Source organism: Macrosteles quadrilineatus, unplaced genomic scaffold (assembly GCF_028750875.1).
Source record: "Macrosteles quadrilineatus isolate MER2022 unplaced genomic scaffold, UCM_ALF_1.0 Scaffold_2__2_contigs__length_208266976, whole genome shotgun sequence".
Lineage (NCBI taxonomy): Eukaryota > Metazoa > Arthropoda > Insecta > Hemiptera > Cicadellidae > Macrosteles > Macrosteles quadrilineatus.
Genome location: NW_026542595.1, coordinates 47,978,245 through 48,002,245, shown reverse-complemented (window position 1 = coordinate 48,002,245; position 24,001 = coordinate 47,978,245). Strand labels below are relative to the sequence as shown.

At 37.3% G+C, this 24,001-nt stretch overlaps 1 protein-coding gene across 3 annotated transcripts in view; it reads right to left on the bottom strand.

Annotated features, from left to right (window-relative positions):
- The window catches only part of LOC128988203 (moesin/ezrin/radixin homolog 1), a 68,034-nt gene that overhangs the window by 8,078 nt on the left and 35,955 nt on the right, over nucleotides 1–24,001 (bottom strand). For 2 of the 3 annotated variants that reach the window (XM_054409468.1, XM_054409467.1), the window contains 5 exons: nucleotides 16,046–16,168; nucleotides 9,071–9,222; nucleotides 8,251–8,481; nucleotides 1,727–1,987; nucleotides 1,073–1,199 (listed from right to left, as the gene is read on the bottom strand). In XM_054409468.1, coding sequence (XP_054265443.1) covers nucleotides 1,073–1,199; nucleotides 1,727–1,987; nucleotides 8,251–8,481; nucleotides 9,071–9,222; nucleotides 16,046–16,168 — 894 coding nt within the window. Of the gene's footprint in view, nucleotides 1–1,072; nucleotides 1,200–1,726; nucleotides 1,988–8,250; nucleotides 8,482–9,070; nucleotides 9,223–16,045; nucleotides 16,169–18,566; nucleotides 18,585–23,857; nucleotides 23,928–24,001 lie in introns of those variants that run through there. The other variant, XM_054409469.1, reaches the window with a different exon arrangement.

The following is a 24,001-nucleotide window of genomic DNA, read 5'->3' as shown; positions in this document are numbered from 1 at the left end:
GTATTCTTGTAAGAAATTGTTGACTTCAAAGATTCTCTCACATAAAACGAAAATAAAAATATATCATAGTATAATTCGACCAGTATTAACATATGGAGCTGAAACTTGGATTTTAAATAAAAAAGAAGAAAACAAAATGATTGTTTTTGAAAACAAAATTTTAAGAATGGTATATGGACCAATACAAGAAAATGGGGAATGGAGAAAAAGGCATAATAGGGAGATAAGGAATATGTACAATGATTATGATGTAGTAGCACACGTGAAAGCAAGGAGAATAAGGTGGGCAGGACACGCACTACGGAGAGAACGAGGTTCACTACTAAAAGAAGCAAGTATAGGAAAGCCAGAAGGGAAACGACCATTAGGAAGGCCCAAGAAGAGATGGTGGGATAGTGTTTCCAGGGACGTCAGAGAAGTGGGGGCAGAAGTGGAAGAGGCAGAAGATCGAGAGAGATGGAAAGCAGTTGTTGGTGCGGCCAAATCCCGCCTTGGGCATAAATGGCCATGGGAGTGAGTGAGTGAGTGAGTGGTGAACGTGTATATCGTTTGGTGAGTGGTGCAACACTTTTGTCATCTCCGTCTCCCGCGTTCTCGAAAATGTGATCGTCATCTTGCGCGATAGCGGCAAAATCATGAATGTCTCCCGCGGCTGTGTGGACATCATCATCGTCTCCCGCGCTCACGAAAACGTGATTGTTGTCTTACGCGGCAGCAGCAAAATCACAAACATCTCCTGCGGCCGTGTAAACATCATCATCATCGTGTCATCTCCCGTGGTCATGGTAAAAAAAAAAAAAAATTTGAGGCCCCAAGTGAGGCCCTCTCCTAGGCCAAGGCCCCCGGCAATCGCCGTTAGGGAAATACGGCCCTGAGTATCATCGTATTTTGCGGTCACAAAAACGTAATCAGAAGCTCTTGCGCGATCGCAAATAAATCATTATTATTTAATTAGATATAACAAGGTCCATAAAATTCACGACTTTTAAAGACCATTTGAAATTCAATACTGGTTCCCGACGATTTTCCCGACTACTAGATACCCTGATAAACCCTTATCAGTTTTTTATACCTTGGCTGCTTCTAAGTCCATTTGCCTTTTCTCCAAATCATCCTGCATTGATTTAATTTTCTCCTCGTACTCTTGCTGCTTCTTTTCTGCCTTTTCTCTTGCTGCTATTTCTAATTGAAGCTTTTCCCTAAAAAAAACAAAAAAACAATATCACAAAACAGTTAGGTTTTATTTAATTTTTACAATTGTTCTGAAATGATTAACATTAGACCTATAAAATATTTGTACGCTCCACTTGATTATTCAGGACTAGTCCAATTACACACGGAAGTATCAGACAATTGTGTGTTTGTGTTAAATCATATTATGTGCACCTGATAGGTTCTGGATAAACACACAACTAATGTGAATGGAGCCCACTAAGTTCATCCATTAACTATAACCTCACCTACAAGCGTGTCATTTAAAAATATAATTATATACATTGTTAGTAGTTGTTTTTAAGTTTGTCTTTAAGATGAATCAGTTTTAAGCTCTTGGTGGCTGCGTTACCAAGCAAAAAATGTGATGGAATAGATCATTAATACACATCTATTTTTCATTTTACTGTTAAAGGAGAAAAAGAATATCTCAATATGCAAAACATAGGAATAGTATTTAAACTAGAAATTTAGAGATGGCTCTTGTAGTGAAGTAGTAGTGACAAGTGTTTACCTCTGCAACTGCTTGGCCTGTTTCTCCTCCCTGGCCTGGGCCTTCATCTGCTGCACATCGATGGTGTCAGGTTTGCGCCGTCGCATGTACAGCTCATGGTTGCCCATACACAGAGCTAGGATGCGCTTGTTGATACGCACTCGAGGAGCAAAAAACACAAAATCTGGCGCCTTCTTGTCAATTGGCTTGATGATAAACTTTCTATCATTAAAGGAGATGTTTCGAATCTCTGACCAAGGAAAGCCAATCTTGGGCGTTAACCTGCAACAAGATCGGATAGGGTATTATGAAATAAAATAACAGGTTAATACAACAGACTGTTATCAGGATGTACAGCAAATCGGCTCAGATGAATTCCCGCATATTTCCCAAGTAACTTCAATTTTTTCCCAAGGCATTTTTTAAGGGTAAATTTAGCAACACACTCATGCAAGCCGCAAAACCGATTAAAAACATGCGCACATCACCACTTAGCAAAGCCCATCTATGTGGCAGAAGAAGTAAGGCCTCTAGCTGGGGTAGCAGTTAGGTAGCTGTTGGGGAAGGGTGGCCACGAGTGAGAAATGTTGAGTTGCAGAAGTGGCTATTAGTGCCGTAGCGCGTAGAGGTTAACCTCATGAGCAGCATATACCAGGCTTGCCAGGTTTTATTATGACAACATTACACATAAGAACGGAAAAACAAAATTGCTTGTCTGAGTTGCCAATCTAGACGAGTGTAGCAGGTAGCCGAGAAATTAGACCAAAGATGCCAGTCCCATGCCATTATACATAGAATTTAGTTGTTGTATTCACGCGTCAAGCCGTCGTTCAGAAACCGAGCTCTGACGTAGTAGCTAGAATCCTGGTCCTGGGCTGGACGGATTCGAGAAAAAGGCGTTTGTAGCCTGTCGTCTTCGTAACATGCTGATTTAGAATTTTACGCTAATACATTTTTCCGGATGGCGAAAGATTTTACATGTGTTCTGTTTAGCTCTCAATAATTGTTGAATATTTAAAATAAAAAATCTATCCCCAAAAAATTCTCTCACATTACTACCATTATTACAGAATTTCAGTATAATTCCCGCTTTTCCCGGTTGCCGGACACCCTGATTATATATAACTAGAGAACCCGTGCGGCTCAATGAGCCGCATAGTATGAAACATAACGCCGATGAAAACTTTATGCTTAAATTCGAGTAATTGTAGCCACATCTTAGAGTTGTTTAAACACTTGTTAGAAACTAATTTTAAATATCTCTGTTTGCGTCGTCAAGGTTCACCTACACAGGGCCGCGTTAAGGGTCAGTGGCGCCCTGGGCAAACCCAAAAGCAGCGCCCCCATTATATATATATATACAGTATAATATATATATATAATATGTATATAATATATATAATATGTATATAATATATATATAATATGTATATAATATATATATATAATATGTATATAATATATATATAATATGTATATAATATATATATATATATATAACTATAAAGGTTTTGACCACAGCAGTGCAGGAGGGGAGGAGGGAAGGGGGGAGTTGACTCATCAGTTCGCCGAAATTCACAGCAGGTGTATTGGGGGTTGGGGTGAGTGCAATGAACTTGACAAGTTGCTATGCGAATGCCTCTTGCCCTGCACCAATCTTAATGCACTACACAGTGATTGGATTACTGTTCAGTACAGTACAGTTCATTGCATTACACACGTATTGAACAAGATTCTACTAAGGAGTATATTTTTTCCATGGTTCTACTATAGGCCTATGCATATATATATTTATACATTAGCGTGTTTTTTTACCAGTTTTGTTTCGGGAGGGAGTTTTCAATTCCGTATCAATGGAAATACTGGTTAATAAACCAGTCATTAAAACGTTCTTCACTCACGTTCTTTAAAACTGCTTCTTGAGTTTGTTTTCTTTGAGCCAACCGCTTGCGGCTCTCGGCTCCACTAGGTTTTGTATGCATTTTTCACTGTTTATGTACCCTACCCTACTTACTTGTATCAACACCTTCTCTATTTATTTATTACTGGTTCACTAACTGTAGTGTGAGTGTCAACACTGACTTTAGGTTGTGTTGTGACTGATTTGAAGACTGTTCAGCAGGCACAACAAGAACACAACCTACTGACTACTGAGGGTGGAGTACTGTACTACTGGACTGGCGCCGCGCGGTAGTTGGTACCTAGTTGTGATTGTGACTTGTGGGGATGGGGTCGGGACTGGGATGGAGAGCCACGTGATGGAGAGCCACGTGAACCGTAGGCCTGTAGACTACAGCTGGCCTACATGCTATTCCCGTAATTTGCAGACGTCACCTAAAAAATCAGCTGATGTATTGCCATATAAGTATATATTTGTTCAGGGTGTCTAGTTTATTTCCATTATAAAATTCAAGACTAATTCCAGACTTTTCAAGACTAATTCCAGATTTTTCAAGACTAGTTTTTTCAACAATTAGTGGTTGTTGATACCAAAATGTATCGATTCTCGATTCTTGATACCGATACCAATTTTTATAGCTTAACAAAATTTTCTGAATAATACTACACCAACCACTGTCTTTGTCATTAAGTAGTATTATGATAATGTGGTGATTTCAAGTAAAGAAATAATGCAGCAATAAAAAATTCTAACTAGCAAATTTGTTTTTTTTTATCATGAAATCTTCCGCGTACCGTACGTTTAGACATGCGGTTACAGAAACGTGATCGTCGTCGTCCGCAATCACGGCAAAATCATGAAAATTTCCCGCGGCCGTGTAGACATCATCGTCGTCTCCCGCGGTCACGGAAACGTCATCGTTATCTCCCGCGGTCACGGAAACGTCATCGTCGTCGTCCACGATTGCGACAAAATCATGAACATTTCCCGCGGCCGAGCAAATATCATCGTCGTCTCCCGCGGTCACGGAATCGTCTTCGTCGTCTCCCGCGGTCACGGAAACGTCATCGTCGTCTCCCGCGGTCACGGAAACGTTTTCGTCGTCTCCCGCGGTCACGGAAACGTCATCGTCGTCTCCCGCGGTCACGGATATGTCATCGTCGTCTTCCGCGGTCACGGAAACGTCATCGTTGTCTCCCGCGGTCACGGAAACGTCATCGTCATTTTCCGCGGTCACGGAGACGTCATCGTAATCTCCCGCGATCGCGACAAAGTCATGAACATTTCCCGCGGCCGAGCAGATATCATCGTCGTCTCCCGCGGTCACGTAAACGTCATCGTCATCTCCCGCGGTCACGGAAACGTCATCGTCGTCGTCCGCGATCGCGGCAAAATCGTGAACTTTTCCCACGGCTGTTTAGACATCACCGTCATCTCCCGCGGTCACGGAAACGTTAACGTCGTCGTCCGCGATCGCGGCAAAATCGTGAACATTTCCCGCGGCTGTTTAGACATCACCGTCATCTCCCGCGGTCACGGAAACGTTATCGTCGTCGTCCGCGATCACGGCAAAATCATGAACATTTCCCGCGGCCGTGTAGACATCATCGTCGTCTCCCGCGGTCACGGAAACGTCATCGTCATCTACCGCGGTCACGGAAACGTCATCGCCGTCGTCTACTATCGCGGCAAAATCGTGAACATTTCCCGATGCCGCGTAGACATCATCATCACTGGCTTTCGCGGTTACGTAAACGCAAGACGACGATCGCGGCAAAATTATGAAAATTCCCGACTTTGAAATCAAATTCAAGACTAAATCCCGACTTTTCAAGACCATTTTGAAATTCAATACTAATTCCCGACTTTCCCGATTTTCCCGACTACTAGACACCCTGTTTGTTTTAATTTGATTGTTATTGTTTTTATAATTTTTCTCAATGGTAAAATGGTGTTTGCAATCTGAGTGACATCAGCATATGATGGGAATAGCACACCTATGTATTTTCCTTCCACCATGCAGGCCTCCCTGCCTCTGATAGTATAGTGAGTGCGCCCGGTTCACACTGCTGCCTGCCTTTCCCTGACTACACGAGGTATAATCTGAAGGTTGAGTATTTTCAATTTTGTTGTATTTATTTACTTTTGCAATAAGGGAAAATCTCTTAACTACAAGTTGAATCCACCCAATTTATTTTTGAAATCCCGGCTGATAAAACCCTATTTTTCCTAGTGCGGGTGGTGGTTCAGGGCGCCCCTCGGGCACCTCCCAACCACCGGCGCCCCTGGGCATATGCCCAGTCTGCCCGTTTATAAAAGTGGGCCTGCACCTACATTATTTCTGCTCTCAGTTTTAATTGATAACTTCTAATGAATGCTAAACGATCTGCTTTAATTCGAGTTAACATGTTGCAACTTAGTTTTTTCCAGAATTGGGAATTGAAGAAAAATGTTGCCTTAGGCCTACTGATAACCTGTGTTTAGTAATTTAAGTTGGGTCATTTTATTTCTTTGAGACATCCCCCTAATCAAGCAAATTTTCTTCGTGGAGAACCCTTAAAAGTTAGGTGATATCAACCATTTCATGTGGTCCATTTTTCGCCAACTTAACTGTCATAATCTGCTTTGAATTATGACAGCAACACCATTGAAAGTTGGTTAACATATTTTAACGTGTTGTCTGTCAGTCTCACGTTTTTCAGTGGAGTTTCTCTAAATACCTGTCCCAACGTTTTGAAAGTATGGATTCATTTGTTGAAATAGGTTGGACAACTCTTGTAGCTATACGATTTGGATAGCAATTTTCGTATTCTCTTTTTGAACAGCGTATATTATTTGCCTTTCCTAAAACATAAAAATAAACTTGACCGTAACAACTTGATCGTTGAATACTTAAACACTAATTCCTTCCCTTATGTTTGGTCTAATATTGCCACTAAAACTTTCAATAGCAAATGAGTTGTTGAAACTTCTTATTTTTGACTTGAAATGTCTGGATTGTGTTGGTAAATTCAGTCAATAGACCTTGTATAAGTTTTCCCTAGGTACTGGAAACATAACCTAGAAGTAAACAATCCATTTGTGTTTTTTCTCAATTGAAGTAGAGCGAGTAATACAAAAGTTTACAATAAAGATATAAGGTCCGCCAAGATTTGGTAAAATCTTACTACTTGAACTAATCATAGTCAAGGCATTAAATATAGTTTATACTAAATGTTTTGAAATATCTTGTTTTGTCATTGTCAGAAGTAAACATTTCTTGCATGCATTCATTTGATCTGACATTAGGCAAGTTTACTTTACCACCGTGACAACACTATGTGCTTCGTACATTTTTTCACTTCTAAAGTGAGTTGCTGAGCAGAACCATCGATGTATAGCAGAACTGGCAAATATTATACATATAACCAAGTGAATGTGTATCTGGATGGTTGTCTGTTAGACCAGGCCTCTCTATTTCTACTCTCCTCATACGCATAAGATATCTTACTATTAATTGTCTCCTACTCACGTTTTCAATATTTCTTCTTTGAACTTGAGGCATTTTCTGTTCTTCCTACAAAACTGATTACCGGTTTAACTTGGTCTTAACCTACTGAATATTACAAACATTAATATTTACTCCCAAAAAGCTAATGAGTTTCTTTTTATAAACAGCTGTTTTTGGTTTTTAAATTTCTCCAATGTATTTCTTATGGGGAAAACCCGACCTTTGAGAGGGTCTCACGCTCTTCAGAGTAGGAATTTTAAACTTCTAAAACCTTATTGCAAAACTACATATTGAGACGAATCTTTTGACACCTTAAACGTTGAAATTGGTTTACAAATAAGGGAGGAGTTGCGTTAACAAAAAACGGCTTCACGTATTATATATATAGATTTGGAATAATATTCAGAGGAAAGAGCATCTACTTCTTGTGATCTAGACTGCAAACATTTTAACAGTAGCCTATTATTGAAGAAACCACTATCAGAAAGAAAACTAGTTCAAATTAATAGTTTTATTGCTGTTTTTAAATTCAACCTTAATTAGTTTAATATTACAAGAATAAACGCTCTGGGACACTTTTATATACTGTTCCTTAGGTCAAAACGATGAAAAAAAACGTCATGGGTTAAAATTTCTTGTTTCCTGTCTGTATATGATTTTTACAAATATATCCATATATTATGAACCCCAAAAGAAATTGACTCAAGAACATAAGTAATGACGTATAGGACTTTTCTTTGCACAAAGTACCAAATTTCTTAATTCTACCAATACAAAATGGCAACCATTCAAAATGCTCTATCTTAAATATCTAGAACCAAGAGATCCTACTAAAAACTATTAAGAGTAGAACATCGTATGACTAATCCAACAAGAGTTCAAAATTAAAGATCGATTAATAAGCAACCAAGATATTGAAATTTTTGTGAGACCAGACGGCCAAAAACCAGGCATTTTAGACCCATGTTTACAATGATTTTTCATTGTATTGACCTAAGGAACCAATATACAAAAGTGTTACAGAGCGTTTCCTTGTATATTTTTTAAAGGCGGATTAGGTTTTCTTGAGTAGTAGTGACATTGATGAGAAAAACAAAACCACTTAATAATGCTCTTTGTAAATAGTTCTCTGTAGAGCCTAATAGGGACACTCACTTGTCATCTTTTTCATAGATATTGAGTCCAAGAGCGTCGACTCCAAGCCACAGCTCAGTTCCTTTCTTGTTGCGGATCTCAAAGTAGTTAACACCGTACATCTCCAGGTCCTGGGCTATCTTGAGATACTCCATCATGGCGTCCTCACGCAACATCCCCCGGTGTTCATTCCACCACGTGGTGATGCTCTGCTCCCACTCCTCCCTCGTCATCTTGTGTTGATCCATCACTCTGCAGACCAAGTAATGTGATGTTTAAGTGTTTATTGAGACTTAAAGTTTAAAATTAAGATTTTAATTTTTAAGGCAAAAGTAGCAGAATGGAAACAAAACCAGCTTGTTTTTGTCACAACACCAGCTGTCACATAGTAAATTGTTAGGTTTAGGTGACTTGTATTATATATTAATATCTAGCAATCAAAGAAAAAATTTCTAGTTTAGGTACAAAAGTGATTTTCAGTTTCATTTCGATGCCCCCAGAAGCCAAAAACACCATTCATATAATTATGGATATGTCCTTTAGCACGATAACCTGCGTAAAAATTATCTAATTTTGATGAAATTTTGGTACAAAATCAAACGAGTTTGTGAACCAGCATGATCAGACTTAAGGTAAGAAATATTTTGGGGGTTTTGTGAGGTAAAAATAGAGGTTTCTCATTTTTGATCTCCAAAATATAAAATGTTTTAATTTCTTCCCAAATCATTTTGGAGAGCTTAAAAACATTTAATAATTGACTTGATTTTTTTATGACCAAAGTAACGACTTATTTTCTTCCGTTTATTCCAGTGCGTAGTGTGTGTGTAGATGAGAGTTTTACCTCTGAGGCAGCAGCCTGTCGTTGGTCAAGAAGCCAGAGTTGTGGATGTTCTTGTTGTAGTCTCCATGCCTTGCCTGCACTGCGTACGAGGCTAACAACACAGATGTCTCTGGCGGACAATATATCTCATCAGACAGAATGGCATTCTTCACCTGTCAACACCACACATTACAGTAATAAAAAATCATTTTAGCTAACACAATATTCACATGTCAAAACCATGTTGACAGCAATTACATTTTTTGTGGTTGCTTACAATAAAAGTTAGGTACAGAAAAATCTTGCCTTCATCATTTTTGATATTCAATGCGTTGTTAGCTTAGAAGCTTCTTCACATAAGAACCAATCAAGTGTTCAGGTAAATTGGTTAGATAATCACTTGTAATAATACCACTTTAAGCCAATTATCTTCCTGTTGTCTGACTCAACCTTAATTAGCCCTCAATTATAAAATAAAATGAAAAGTACAGTAAAACTTATATCATTTAAACTCCTGATTCATATGTTTTTGAATTAATTGCACAAAAAGAATTAAGACAAAAAAGTTTATAAGAAAGTCACACTGTTAAAGGCTACTGTGTAAAAAAAAAAAACACAAAACAACAATCATAGCAAGAGTTTGTATAAGTAGAAAAATTAAAGTTATGAGTTTAGCCTATTACGTTGTAAGGAACCAAATATTAAGGGGGGTAAAACATGTCACGATTAAATAAACACCACAACTTACCATCCACAATAGTCTACTCCAAGGTTATGTATTGGCCATAGCTTGGGCTATGGGCCAAAGAACGTAGGCCTAGTTTTAATCACAGTGAAGTATATACATACACTCACACGTAGTGATGTGGGCCGAGTAAATACCCAGTGGGTAGGTACATATAAATTGGGTATTTACCCGGGAATTTACCCCAGGCCCGGATAAATACCTACCCAAAAACTGGGTATTTATAATTTTTATTAACGTTAGAGAAGATTGAGATGTTTTTTGCAATTATAACCCTGTAAGGATAGTAAAATGATGATAAAATGTGTTAAACAAAATTTCATATGGTCCCTACTAGCATTTTACTTCTGGGTACAATCGCCATAAATACCCAGGTCTGAGCAAAAAGCATAATCAGCATAAATACCCTGGTCGCATGGTTGCACTGGTGTAAGACTAAATTACTTACGTAATTCCCGTCACAGCTCAATAAAATATGTCTATTCAGGACATGTTTCGGTGTTAAAAACACCATCGTCAGCTTCAGGTACATAGTGTAGAGTTGATCAGTTGTTAACATCGTCAGAAGATAAACACAGTACGGACACGAATAAATACATAATTGTTTAACTCTACACTATGTACCTGAAGCTGACGATGGTGTTTTAACACCGAAACATGTCCTGAATAGACATATTTTATTGAGCTGTGACGGGAATTACGTAAGTAATTTAGTCTTACATTATGTCCAACAGCTCAGGGGCTACACACATGGATTTAAATTTTTGCACTGGTCCTGACTACTTATGATTTTTTAATTTCTATGATGGATAGATGAATTTATTTTATTGAAAGTGAAGAAAAATTATTTGCAAAGTAATAATTATTATTTATAAATACATGAAAATTTAACCTAGTAGTGGCCTAGGCGTGTAAACAACTTAAGAAAATAATTAAAATTCAATCTGTAGGATGGCAGGATTTAATAATATTTTTGTTTTAGATCTTTTGTTGGTATCAATGGTATAAAAAAAAAAAAAAAAAACTAATTTCATAAACTTGTGATACAAAACATTTAAATCTAAAGAACAATAAATCTTTCAAACTCTTAAGTTAGACCAAAAAACAGGAGATACATTTTTTTAGTAGGTTTATACAAATATATTATTTTTCCAACTAAGCGGTAACACAGAAAAGTTAAATTACTTTTAGTATTCTGCCATTCTGCCTTAGGTCTGTCTAGCCTTCCAAGCCATTTATACGATAAAATTTTTTAACTATCATAATTTAATAACAGTAGAAGTAGGTTTAGGTTCATTTCTCTGATGAGGTGTTGTCTTGATAAAAAACGAAACCCCATTCTTATTTTTAAACTTTATTTTATAAAAAAAAAAATGCTAAATCATTAACCCTTTCAGTGCTATGAAACGATATATCGTTGTTTTAAAAAAACCCTAAGGGATATAGAAAGGAAGGTTATTTAAAAAAAAATAGCAAAACGGCCATTGGTGACCTGCATGTTCATAGGATACACTACCAACCACTTAGCTAAAAGATTCGCCCAATCCGATGATTTCGAGGTGTATGTCTAAACCAAGGATTATGAACACCTCACTATGCCCCAGTGGTTGTAGTATATCGCTACAAACACACAGGTCACCAATTATTTGCCACACAGGACGGGATTCGAACCCGAGCAGACGAATGCCACTGGCCAAGTGACACACGCCCTAGCCTTCTCGGCTATCTGTGCTTGAAGACTGGGGAGTCAAAACCCGGTATTTAAGCTGTCGCCACCGATTGCGAACAGATGGCGCTGCAGATAGTTGTTCAATGCGTTACTAGGTAGCAGCACCAGCTAGTCACGGACTATTTAGATGCAATCTTTTAGTTTTAGTAGTAGTAAATGTGTTCCTGAGACTTTGCTGCAAAACATTAGTTTCCCAAAAATTGCTATATTACAATAACCTCGTCCAACTAAATCAGGGTTAAATTCAATATTACATTGTAAACTATATGTCTTTTGATTTTGTGAGATTTCGGTTTCAAATAATGCTATCAGAACATAAAAATTTATAGGAAAACCAGGAAAATTACAACAAAAACTAAGTTTTATTTGATGTTTACTACAAATACCGGGATTTATCTTTCTAATATATTTTCTTATTGTGTTATTATTCAAAATTAGCCTAATTAATAAAACAGTGACAGCATGACAGTTAAAATTCAACAACGGGTAATGGAATTAAAAGGCAAACAAAAAAGTCTTATAAAATATGAATTATTGGCCTAGCACTGAAAGGGTTAAATAAAAAGTACTAGCAAAGCTTCAAGTTACTGTAAAAGGTGTTATAGACTATCCTAATTTTTCATGTAATGATAACAATAACATATTTAGGGGTGAATATAAATTAATTTCAATCAATTTCATAAATACCAAAAAAAAAAAAACGGGTATTTATGGATTTTGACCCGGGTATTTTACATCACTACTCACACGACATATTTATCAGTAATAGCACGCCAATTCATCAAATAAAGTTAAACCGACCGATTTTACCAATATTTAACGCCGACGACTCCAAAACATAACCCCAAACCGGTGTTTGTTGACAGACGAGAGACGAAGATTAGCCTAACATAAAATGTCCAATCAGCTGTTGACTAGTCCTTACACTCGCCACCAGAGCGCATTAGCCTCGGCTGAGCTGAAACCTTGATTTGGCGAAGGAAGAGAATTATTCCTTCGTACGCTGTCGTCAAAGTAATCTCGTCATGTCGATAATTCGTTTCCCAAAGGTTAGCTATATTAGTTAATCACATTACCACGATTAACGTTAAATTTTCGTTTAACATTCACATTCTCGTTTCCAAATTTGATTTTAAATATCTAAATTTTAATAAATTAGTTTTTGCCAACTTGCTTCATACCCGCCAATTTCATTATGCCAGTTACTAGCGGTGGCCGTAAGTTGGCTCGGTTTAATTGAATAAATTCAAAACTATAACAGTCACGTTTGTTTATTAGATTTACAGTATAGTTTTTACGTCTAAATTATTTCTCTTTTTTCGTCCTTTTGATACCTCGAGACTTTTCGTCTGAGTTCTAAATCCCGTCTTTTGGCGGTGAAAGAATCGAGTCTTGCAAGTGTTTAGATTTTTGAACAATTAATTACAAAGGATATTAGTACTAAATTAATTTTAATTTTAAACCATATCACACCAAATTCTTCGTTTAAATATATTAATTGGGCCCCGACGACTCTGTAGGGATTTTTACACTATAGTTTGTTAATTTGATTGCCGCACGTTCATTCCCTTTCCAGAGCCTTTACTTAAATAGTTTAAAGTTTAATACGAGTAGTTTGATCAAATTGACTGAGATAGAATACTTGTCGGCCCTACAGAGTTAAATTGTAATTCTTGGTATGATTTGCCTATTGTACAATATGTATTTAATGGTCAAATAAAATGATTTATGATTTATGATTTACTAGTATACTGTGTAGGCTTCCGTCCTCACTGTCCAGCACAGACACAATGTTTATAATATATGCACTGATGCACTTTTTTTGGGCTGTGATTGACGAGTTCCCAACACCAAACTCAGCTAAGCTTGAACCACTTACACAGTTTTTCAGCCGATCTAATATTTTCAGGAGTGCTAAGTACAAGACGTTACAAATAGTGTTGTTTGTACTTGTTTTCGGCTAATTAAGTTTTAAAAAGAAGTGCCAAATCCAGGGTGTCTACCAGATTTCTCAAATGGAATTCCCGACTTTTTCCCGACTTTTCATTACCATTTTTATTTAAATCCCGACCAAAAACTCGGTCCATTCTACATGTTACTACACCTTTTTCTCGCGGTCACGGTACATTCGTCAAAATATGTTGTCACTCGCGACGCAGCAAATTCACTGACGATCGAAACAAATCATATGCCGAGAAAATCCCATATCAAATGTAGGGGTGTGTCAAGCAGCAAAACATTTCAATTCAAAGCAACGATTCGATTAAAAAAAATGTTTATGTAACTCAATTCGAAGCAACACGGAATTTTTCTATTCATACTTGTCAGTGGAGTGAAATATCTGTTTGCAATCACAGAAGAACCAGTATTTCTGGAAATATCAGTGAGCTTCTTGCCTATTTCATAATTTTTACTTGCAGCATCATGTTGTTAAGCATGTTACCTATTTTATTTTATTGATTTTATAAATAAAGATATGTTTGGGTTTAAACAAATAAAAACCATTGTAAGATTTAAATAATGAATCTTTCAATTGGTTTACATTGATAAAATAAGAGGATAGAATCAGAACTACAAGGTATACTTAACTTCTTGTATGGCGGAGCAATGTCTCAGTGTATGCAATGTACTTGGATGGTAATAACTTGTATGGCTAAGCAATGTCTCAGTGTATACCATGTACTTGGATGGTAATAACCTGTATGGCTAAGCAATGTCTCAGTGTATGCCATGTACTTGGATGGTAATAACTTGTATGGCTAAGCAATGTCTCAGTGTATGCCATGTACTTGGATGGTAATAACTTGTATGGCTAAGCAATGTCTCAGTGTATACCATGTACTTGGATGGTAATAACTTGTATGGCTAAGCAATGTCTCAGTGATTAACTTATATAATTAATGTCAATCGATTTGAATAATGTCAATAAGTTATATGGATACTGATAGTCAAAGTAACAGTATCGATGTAACAGTCAACTATGTATTTGGATACTGATTCAATAACGTATGGATACTGATTCAAAAACGTATATGGATACTGATTCAATAACTTATATAGCCTAGATACTGGCTCAATAACGTATGGATACCGATTCAAAAACGTATTTGGATACTGATTCAATAACGTATTTGGACACTGATTCAATAACGTATGGATACTGATTCAAAAACGTATATGGATACTGATTCAATAACTTATATAGCCTAGATACTGGCTCAATAACGTATGGATACCGATTCAAAAACGTATTTGGATACTGATTCAATAACGTATTTGGACACTGATTCAATAACGTATGGATACTGATTCAAAAACGTATTTGGATACTGATTCAATACCTTATATAGATACTAATTCAATAACATATGGATACTGATTCAAAAACGTATTAATGGATACTGATTCAATACTGTATGTAGATACTGATTCCATAACGTATTGATGCTGATTCTAAAACGTTTTTGGATACTGATTCAATAACGTATGGATACTGATTCAATAACGTATATAGATACTGATTTCAATAACGTATGGATACTAATTCTAAAACGTATATGAATACTGATTCATACCTATTTACACACCCATCATTGTGACCCATCAAATATTATCACCCATTTAATTGTTTCATTGTGTGATTAACAGTAATGTAATACCATACCGTATATAGATACTGATTCCATAACGTATGGATGCTGAATCAAAAACGTTTTTGGATACTAATTCAATAACGTAGGGATACTGATTTCAATAAGGTAAGGATACTAATTCTAAAACGTATATGAAGACTGATTCAATACCGCATATAGATATTGATTCAATAACGCATGGATACTGATTTAAAACCTATATGGATGCTGATTCAATACCGTATGTAGATACTGATTCAATAACGTTTGGATACTGATTCAAAAACGTATTTGGATACTGATTCAAAAACATATGGATACTGATTCAATAGCGTATAAATACGGATCAATTATCAATTATCAATCATTAAGATGGGGACGACCCAATAATGTATATAGATACTGATTCAATAACGTATATGGATACTGAATGCCCATGATTCAAATCGTTATTTTGATCATCACTGAATCGAATTGGAATTCCGATGCATTTTCATTTCATCCCACACCCCTCAAATGTAATCCCGTCCCAATGATCAGGAATATAAGATCCAGAACATTTTTTAAAAGTTTTGGGACCCGTTCATCCCTAATTTTGAAAGGTTAGATTATTCCCGACTTTCGGCCGAAATTCATTACTTTTTCACGACTTTTCCCGACCTTTCCAAATTCCCGACTTTTTCCCGAATTTCCCGGAATTCCCGACTGGTAGACACCCTGCAAATCACTTTGCAGCCCAGGGCACTATTCACCTATAGCCCTCCTAGCCTGTAGAGGTAGTGTTTAAATAGTAAAGATTTTTTCCCCTCTAGTTTGAGAGTAAAAAGCTTTCAAATAACATATTGCCTTCAAATGAAATTGTAGGTTTACAAAGTACTTAGAAAATTCACCTGAAGGTAAAACAGGCGCAAAGTGATGTCTTGGATCAGCTCCTCGGCAACGTCCTCGGGGTAGAACTTGGCTCGGAACTTGAACTGTAGTGGGTTCTCCTTCTTGACATCTTGGCTCATCACCTGTGTAAACAAACAGACAAGATTAGTTCAAGATAGACATTGATTGGACGCAAAACAGGTGTGGGTGATCTGTATACAGGGTGTCTAGTTTATTTCCATTATAAAATTCAAGACTAATTCCAGACTTTTCAAGACTAATTCCAAATTTTTCAAGACTACTTTTTCAACAATTAGTGGGTGTTAATACCAAAATGTATAGATTCTCAATTCTTGATACCGATACCAATTTTTATAGCTTAACCAAATTTTCTAAATAATACTACACACCAACCCCTGTCTTTGTCATAAAGTAGTATTATGATAATGTGGTGTTTTCAAGTAAAGAAATAATGCAGCAATAAAAAATTCTAACTAGCAAATTTGGTTTTTTTATCATGAAATCTTCCGCGTACCGTACGTTTAGACATCATCATTGACTGCAGCGGTTATAGAAACGTGATCGTCGTCGTCCGCGATCACGGCAAAATCATGAACTTCCCTCACCTGTGTAGACATCATCGTCGTCTCCCGCGGTCACAGAAACGTCATCGTCATCTCCCGCGGTCACGGAAACGTCATCGTCATCTCCCGCGGTCTCGGAAACGTCATCGTCGTCGTCCGCGATCGCGACAAAATCAAGAACATTTCCCGCGGCCGAGCAGATATCATCGTCATCTCCCACGGTCACGGAAACGTCATCTCCCGCGGTCACGGAAACGTCATCGTCATCTCCCGCGGTCACGGAAAAGTAATAGTCGTCGTCCGCGATCGCGACAAAATCATGAACAATTCCTGCGGCTGTTTAGACATCACCGTCATCTCTCGTGGTCACGGAAACGTTATCGTCGTCGTCCGCGATCACGGCAAAATCATGAACATTTCCCTCACCTGTGTAGACATCATCGTCGTCTCCTGCGGTCACAGAAACGTCATCGTCATCTCCCGCGGTCACGGAAACGTCATCGTCATCTCCCGCGGTCACGGAAACGTCATCGTCATCTCCCGCGGTCACGGAAACGTCATCGTCATCTCCCGTGGTCACGGAAACGTCATCGTCGTCTCCCGCGGTCACGGAAACGTCATCGTCGTCTCCCGCGGTCACGGAAACGTCATCGTCGTCTCCCGCGGTCACGGAAACGTCATCACCGTCGTCCGCGATAGCGACAAAATAATGAAAATTCCTTGCGGCCGTGTAGACATCATCATTGACTCCCACGGCCACGGAAACTTCATCGTCGTCCCCAGCGGTCACGGAAACGTTATCGTCGTCCCCAGCGGTCACGGAAACGTTATCGTCGTCCCCAGCGGTCACGGAAACGTAATCGTCGTCGTCCGCGATCGCGATATAATCATGAACAATTCCCGCGGCCGAGCAGATATCATCGTCGTCTCCCGTGGTCACGGAAACGTCATCGTTGTCTCCCGCGGTCACGGAAACGCCATCGTCATCTCCCGCGGTCACGGAAACGTCATCGTCGTCGTCCACTATCGCGGCAAAATCGTGAAAATTTCCCGAGGCCGTGTAGACATCATCATCGGCTTTCGCGGTTACGTAAACGCAAGACGACGATCGCGGAAAAATCATGAAAATTCCCGACTTTGAAATCAAATTTAAGACTAAATCCCGACTTTTCAAGACCATTTTGAAATTCAATACTAATTCCCGACTTTCCCGATTTCCCCGACTACTAGACGTATAGCTTTGCGTAACAAAATATTATACTATACTTAATTCCACGTTCACTGTGCAGTGTGTCATGTTGTGTTCATGAGTCTTGTATTTGTGTGTGTGTGTGTGTGTGTGTGTGTATGTGGGGGGGGGGGTTGTATAATCCCACCCCTAGCTACTTTGGCCTTTGACCTATTGTAGAACCCCTCAACTCAGTATGACAGTCCTAGGCTTTTAGCATAGCCTAGGAGATGTGAGACGCCCAATTTCCTCATCTCTTCAGGTTCCAGTTTCAGTCTTCCCAGGGATTTCAATCTTTTTTGGGCCAAAGCTGTAGGGCAATGTATTACAAACAGCTGTTTTAGTTATATCAGCCACCCTCAAAACATCTGGATCCGCAAAACGCTCTAGCACTTTATGTTTTTATAACTAAATATTCTAGTACTAAAATTACTCAAGTCAAAATATGAATCTTAAAATTCATCAAGTTACAGAGATAAATCAAATGAATTTAGCACATCCACGAGAATAGGTCTGTTGACACATCCAGCACGACAATAAGCGCAATCTTTCCAGTCATGTCAATAGCACGCCTGTTTTTCATAAAACCTGCACTGCACAATGAATGTGAAATGGTACATGGGTGAAATGGACTTTAGAAAGACCAAATCATAGTAAAAGAGACGGACACCAATCATGAACAACTTTATATCATTATCAGAGAAGGTTAATACACCAATATTAGCTTACCCAAGATGTCAGACTGGACTGTCACATGCCAGTAAAACAAGCAGCAATCAACAGATACAAGAGTACATTAATGTCCATGTTCTTATGTTTAAAGTATCTACATTGACAAAGGTACTGTCCATTGATAGTAAATTTCATTGAGGTTGAGATTATGAACTGGAATGGTTGTTGTTCTTACGTGATTATGAATTTTGGTTATGATTTCTTCTAAGCTGGCTACACTTTGGTAAAATAGCTTGCCTACTTTCAAAACTACAATCAATACCAAACATTATTCGGCTTAAGTAATTTGCAACTCAACAAAATTAAATGATTTAATTTACTATTGTTGCATTATTGTATCTAAAATTGTGGTCAACTACCAAGCACAGTATCAATTAACAAGAATGAATGGTGGACAGGAAGCAGTTATAATGATAACAATTGAAGGCCACGATGGTGCATCCTGGTGTACCAACTGCACCACCCACCTCAAAAGGCTTAGCATCCAAATGAGTTAATTATAAAAAAATATTAGAAATTGTATTACAACCTGTCAGTAACAGGAGCACTTGCAATTACATTATTTCATTGTTAACAGTTTTGAGTGTTTTCCATTGCTGTATTAGATTGTACAGCCAAATTGGGAGTAACACAGATATAATTTTACAAAATGTCCTAGGCATACTATAATAGTGCTTCATATTTTTTCATTACCAGGCAATAGAGAGATGTATATTTCAGGCATACTGAATATGCATTTACGGTTTCAGAAATTCATAGAGCATAATGAACACAATGGGTTAAACATTTAAATCAGTTATCAGTAAAAAAAAAAAAAAACACATATATAAATTAAACTAAAAATAGTTTATCTGTTTTAAAATGATTGTAAATGATTAAATACAGTACTGATAGTACAACAAATCCTAGAACCTATGAAATATCCAAGTCCATAAGCATTTTTTATAAACAGACATTTGGTTTACTTTTTCCTTTAGGTAAAATAATAAAAATATCACACATGGTGAAAATAGTGTAATACCTTTGACTATAGTCAATGGTAATACTTTGCTGGTCTTAAGTATTTTTATTTTATATTTAGTATCCAAAATATACAAAACATATATTTTCAGTTTAAACAGAACTAGTTGATACAATTCAATCAGTTATTGCGGCTGATTACTGATGTAGTGCACTTGTATAGGTTGAGCTATATGTCAGCAAGTCTTAGCTCTAAGCCCTGACTCAGCACTGCCTACTGGCTCCGACTCACTATATAATTGTATACCTCTGCTATTAATATCACAACTAATAATATTGTTGACCAGCTTTCTTTTATTGCAATTGGGTTTCTTGTTCATTCAATTTAAAACCTGTTACTTACTTACTACTAGATTGAATGGCATTTTGTTTTAAATAAAAAAAAAACCAGGCAGAATTTTACATAAAGTTACTGTAAGAAGATTGTGGTATGAAATTATGAAATATAAATCACACATTGTAAAATTTTATACACATTGTAAATTGATGATCTTGCCGTAGGAATAAATAAATAAGGCATAGTACGTCCATTGAAGTTTTAAACTTAATTATACTAAGAGGACCAACGAGAGGACTCCTCATATAGCACCATCTAAGTGCACTCATTGAGTTGTGGAACGTTCTTGATAGTTAAAACAGTGTGTAACAAATTGCACTGAGAGTGACCTTGGGTCTGTGTGCCGCCAGGTGATCTCATGTAGACTATGATGTCATCTCCAACTCAAACACTGATACCTGACTGAGACTTACAGCTACACAGTTACACAACACTAGGCCTCAACTTTGGTGTCTTATCCGGGACCGATTTACTTTTTCGTTTTGAGGTCCCTAGAGGCCAAAAACTCAGTCCGTTTGTGAGTGTGTGTATCCGTTAGCATGATAACTTGAGCATAAAATTATCCGATTTTGATGAAATTTTGTATAAACGTGTAAACCTACATTTATTCGAACGAGTTCACGAACCAGCATGATCGGACTATGAGAACGGAGGTTTATGGGGGGTTTTATGAGGTAAAAATGGGTTTTTCTCACTTTTGATTGCAATCTCTTTTAAAAACATTTTGAAGAGCTAAACAAAACGAATAATTGAATATGTTGATGGGTTATCATGCGCCCAATAGTTACAGAGGAAAAAAAAAATTGTAGTTTTAAAATTCCTTTGCCATTCATATGGTGAATAACTAAACTGTTGTAGTTTGACTGTTTATGGACATATTTTGACCAAATTTGAAAAAAAAACATTTATTTATTATTAAACTATTATTATTTCACACAAAAAAAAACTTTTTACCCTCCCTGCTGCAGCAAACCTAAGTACTAGTTAAACTAATGCTATTTGGGAATAATTTGATATTTGTAAGGAGATATTTCATTGTAAATCCAATCAAGCAAATGGAAATTCCCTTAGTCTGCAGGTTTGCTGTGGCAGGGGTATTTAATGCATGCTTTAAGGATCTAAAGTAGCATTTTTACTCTTTAGGGAATATAAATCTGCTGTTTTAAACAGTTGTAAATTTTGATTGTGGCAATCGTATCGATCAAAATTATTTATCGGTTGATTTATTAGGTAAGGTTTTAACCTATTGTTGTCGATTGCTCGACATATTGATGGTATAATAACACAATCGTAATAATAGACAAAACAATTGAATCACTTACTTAACCCCTTCTAATTTGCATTAGCAGAATTGAAAACAAGTATAATTGTGAGAGGTTATCTTTACATAAAAATTATTTTGTTTCCTAGCTTTGTTTTTGTTAATTAATACAGTAGACTCCCTCGGACTCCTCGGGACCGAGGCCAGTCCGGATAACGGGTTTTCCGGTTAAACCGACATCCCCAAAAACTCGTTAAAATGGACTGTTTACTGTGATATTCTACTTAAATTTAGGAGAGCATTGTATTTAGACACGTGATCACTAGTCTCAAATCTTTACAACGAGAACAGTCGTTTCAGTACTACCCACTTCCTGCCGATCTAGTCTGGTTAAACCAATGTGCTGATAAAATCTGTCCGGTTAAAGAGATGTCATTTCTGCCGAGTGTAGTCTGGTTAAACTGATGTCCGGTTAAAAGGTGTCCGAATAAGAGGGAGTCTACTGTAATGCAATATGACGGAAAATATAGTTCATCACGCGGACAAAAAGTGACTTTTCATCCTTCACTCATTTTCTTGACCATGAGGTAAAACTTGACCTCAGGTCAAAAAGAGTCGATAAATAATAGAAATATACTATTATTTATCATTTATGATTGTTTTTTATTTTTATTTTTTTTTTATAAATAGTGATGAATAGACACAGAACCGACAAAGACAATATTAATGTATGAGAGGAATGAAACACAGTAAACATTTATAAACTTTGGATTTTTAAGGTTAGATTTCAAGTAAGAACTTGAGAAAAATAACATAAAAAAACGAATGTTTTAATACAAATGACGAACTTACAAAATTTAACCATGGCAAAGTAATATAATTTAATTCAACCTACCTACACCATATTGTTTCTTGTAATGGAAATAAAATTTTAAGTTATAACGTGTAATGAAAAATGTGTGATCTAGTTATGAACTAGTTAGATGTACAAAAATAAACAAACCAAAAGGAAGTACAGTTATAGTTTCAAAATCTGAACACTTTAGGAAAGTGAGAGTGAGAGAGACAGAAATAGTGGAGAGAGTGGCAGAGCAGGCCAGAGGCAATGTGCATCAGTGTGGAGACATTCAAGGTCAGACGGACATGTACAGTCACCTCACTAATACCTCTATACTTCAACTGTGGCTGGGAGTAGTGAGTAGTTATAATACATGTACAGTCACCTCACGCCTATAGTTCCAGCACTACACCTCAGTGCTTGCTGACTAGCTCACTAGCTGAGATGTAGTGAGTAGTTATAATACATGTACAGTCACCTCACGCCTATAGGTCCAGCACTACACCTCAGTGCTTGGCTGACTAGCTGAGATGTAGTGAGTAGTTATAATACATGTACAGTCACCTCACGCCTATAGGTCCAGCACTACACCTCAGTGCTTGGCTGACTAGCTGAGATGTAGTGAGTAGTTATAATACATGTACAGTCACCTCACGTCTATAGTTCCAGCACTACACCTCAGTGCTTGCCGACTAGCTCACTAGCTGAGATGTAGTGAGTAGTTATAATACATGTACAGTCACCTCACGCCTATAGGTCCAGCACTACACCTCAGTGCTTGGCTGACTAGCTGAGATGTAGTGAGTAGTTATAATACATGTACAGTCACCTCACGCCTATAGGTCCAGCACTACACCTCAGTGCTTGGCTGACTAGCTGAGATGTAGTGAGTAGTTATAATACATGTACAGTCACCTCACGTCTATAGTTCCAGCACTACACCTCAGTGCTTGGCTGACTAGCTCACTAGCTGAGATGTAGTGAGTAGTTATAATACATGTACAGTCACCTCACGCCTATAGGTCCAGCACTGCACCCTTGGCTGACTAGCTGAGATGTAGTGAGTAGTTATAATACATGTACAGTCACCTCACGCCTATAGTTCCAGCACTACACCTCAGTGCTTGGCTGACTAGCTGAGATGTAGTGAGTAGTTATAATACATGTACAGTCACTTTAACCTTTAAATCGCTTCAGATGTAACAACACTGCACAACAAAAGACTCACGTAAATAGTAAATATGTGTGTCAAGTAGAAATAATTAACTTTGGTGTTATATGTTGTGCCAGTAATAGAGTGACATCATATTTGCATACTACTGATCCATTTATGTATGTTTGAATGTTTTTTTGTTGAATTTTGAAGACATGAAAACATGCAAGTGGTTAATGTTTGGTAAACAATATAATAATATGGCACCATTGTAGTACGTGGATTGTAGTTATGAGTGACAGATACTGCTTGTGGATTAGATTTAACAATTAGTTGTAAGGATTTAAGGGGTCGGAAATTAATACATAATTGTAAAAAACTTATGATTTTGACTGAAAAGATGTAGCCTATTATAAAGCTATTACCTTATAGATTATGATGTAAATAATAACTTTATAGAACTTATTACATAATTATTTCATACACATAGTTTGGAGACAATCAAGAGAAATCAAATTTTAAATCCATTTGAATACAACATAGGTACCAAAAAACGAACATTAACTTCTCATTCAGGCCCAACTTCTACATATACAATTAGAACAACAAAAATAGTGCAACATTAAATACAAGAGTGGAGAAAAGAAAAGCAAATAAAACACACTAAGATGCACCTTACCCAATCATCAGGTCTTTCTTCTGAAGGTGATTTACGAAGAGTCTTCACCATTCGCTTAACTAGATTGTCCGGCTTTGGCAGCAAGAAACAACACGATCATACAAAATTAAAATACTGAGGGTGGGTCTTTTAAAGGTTAATCAG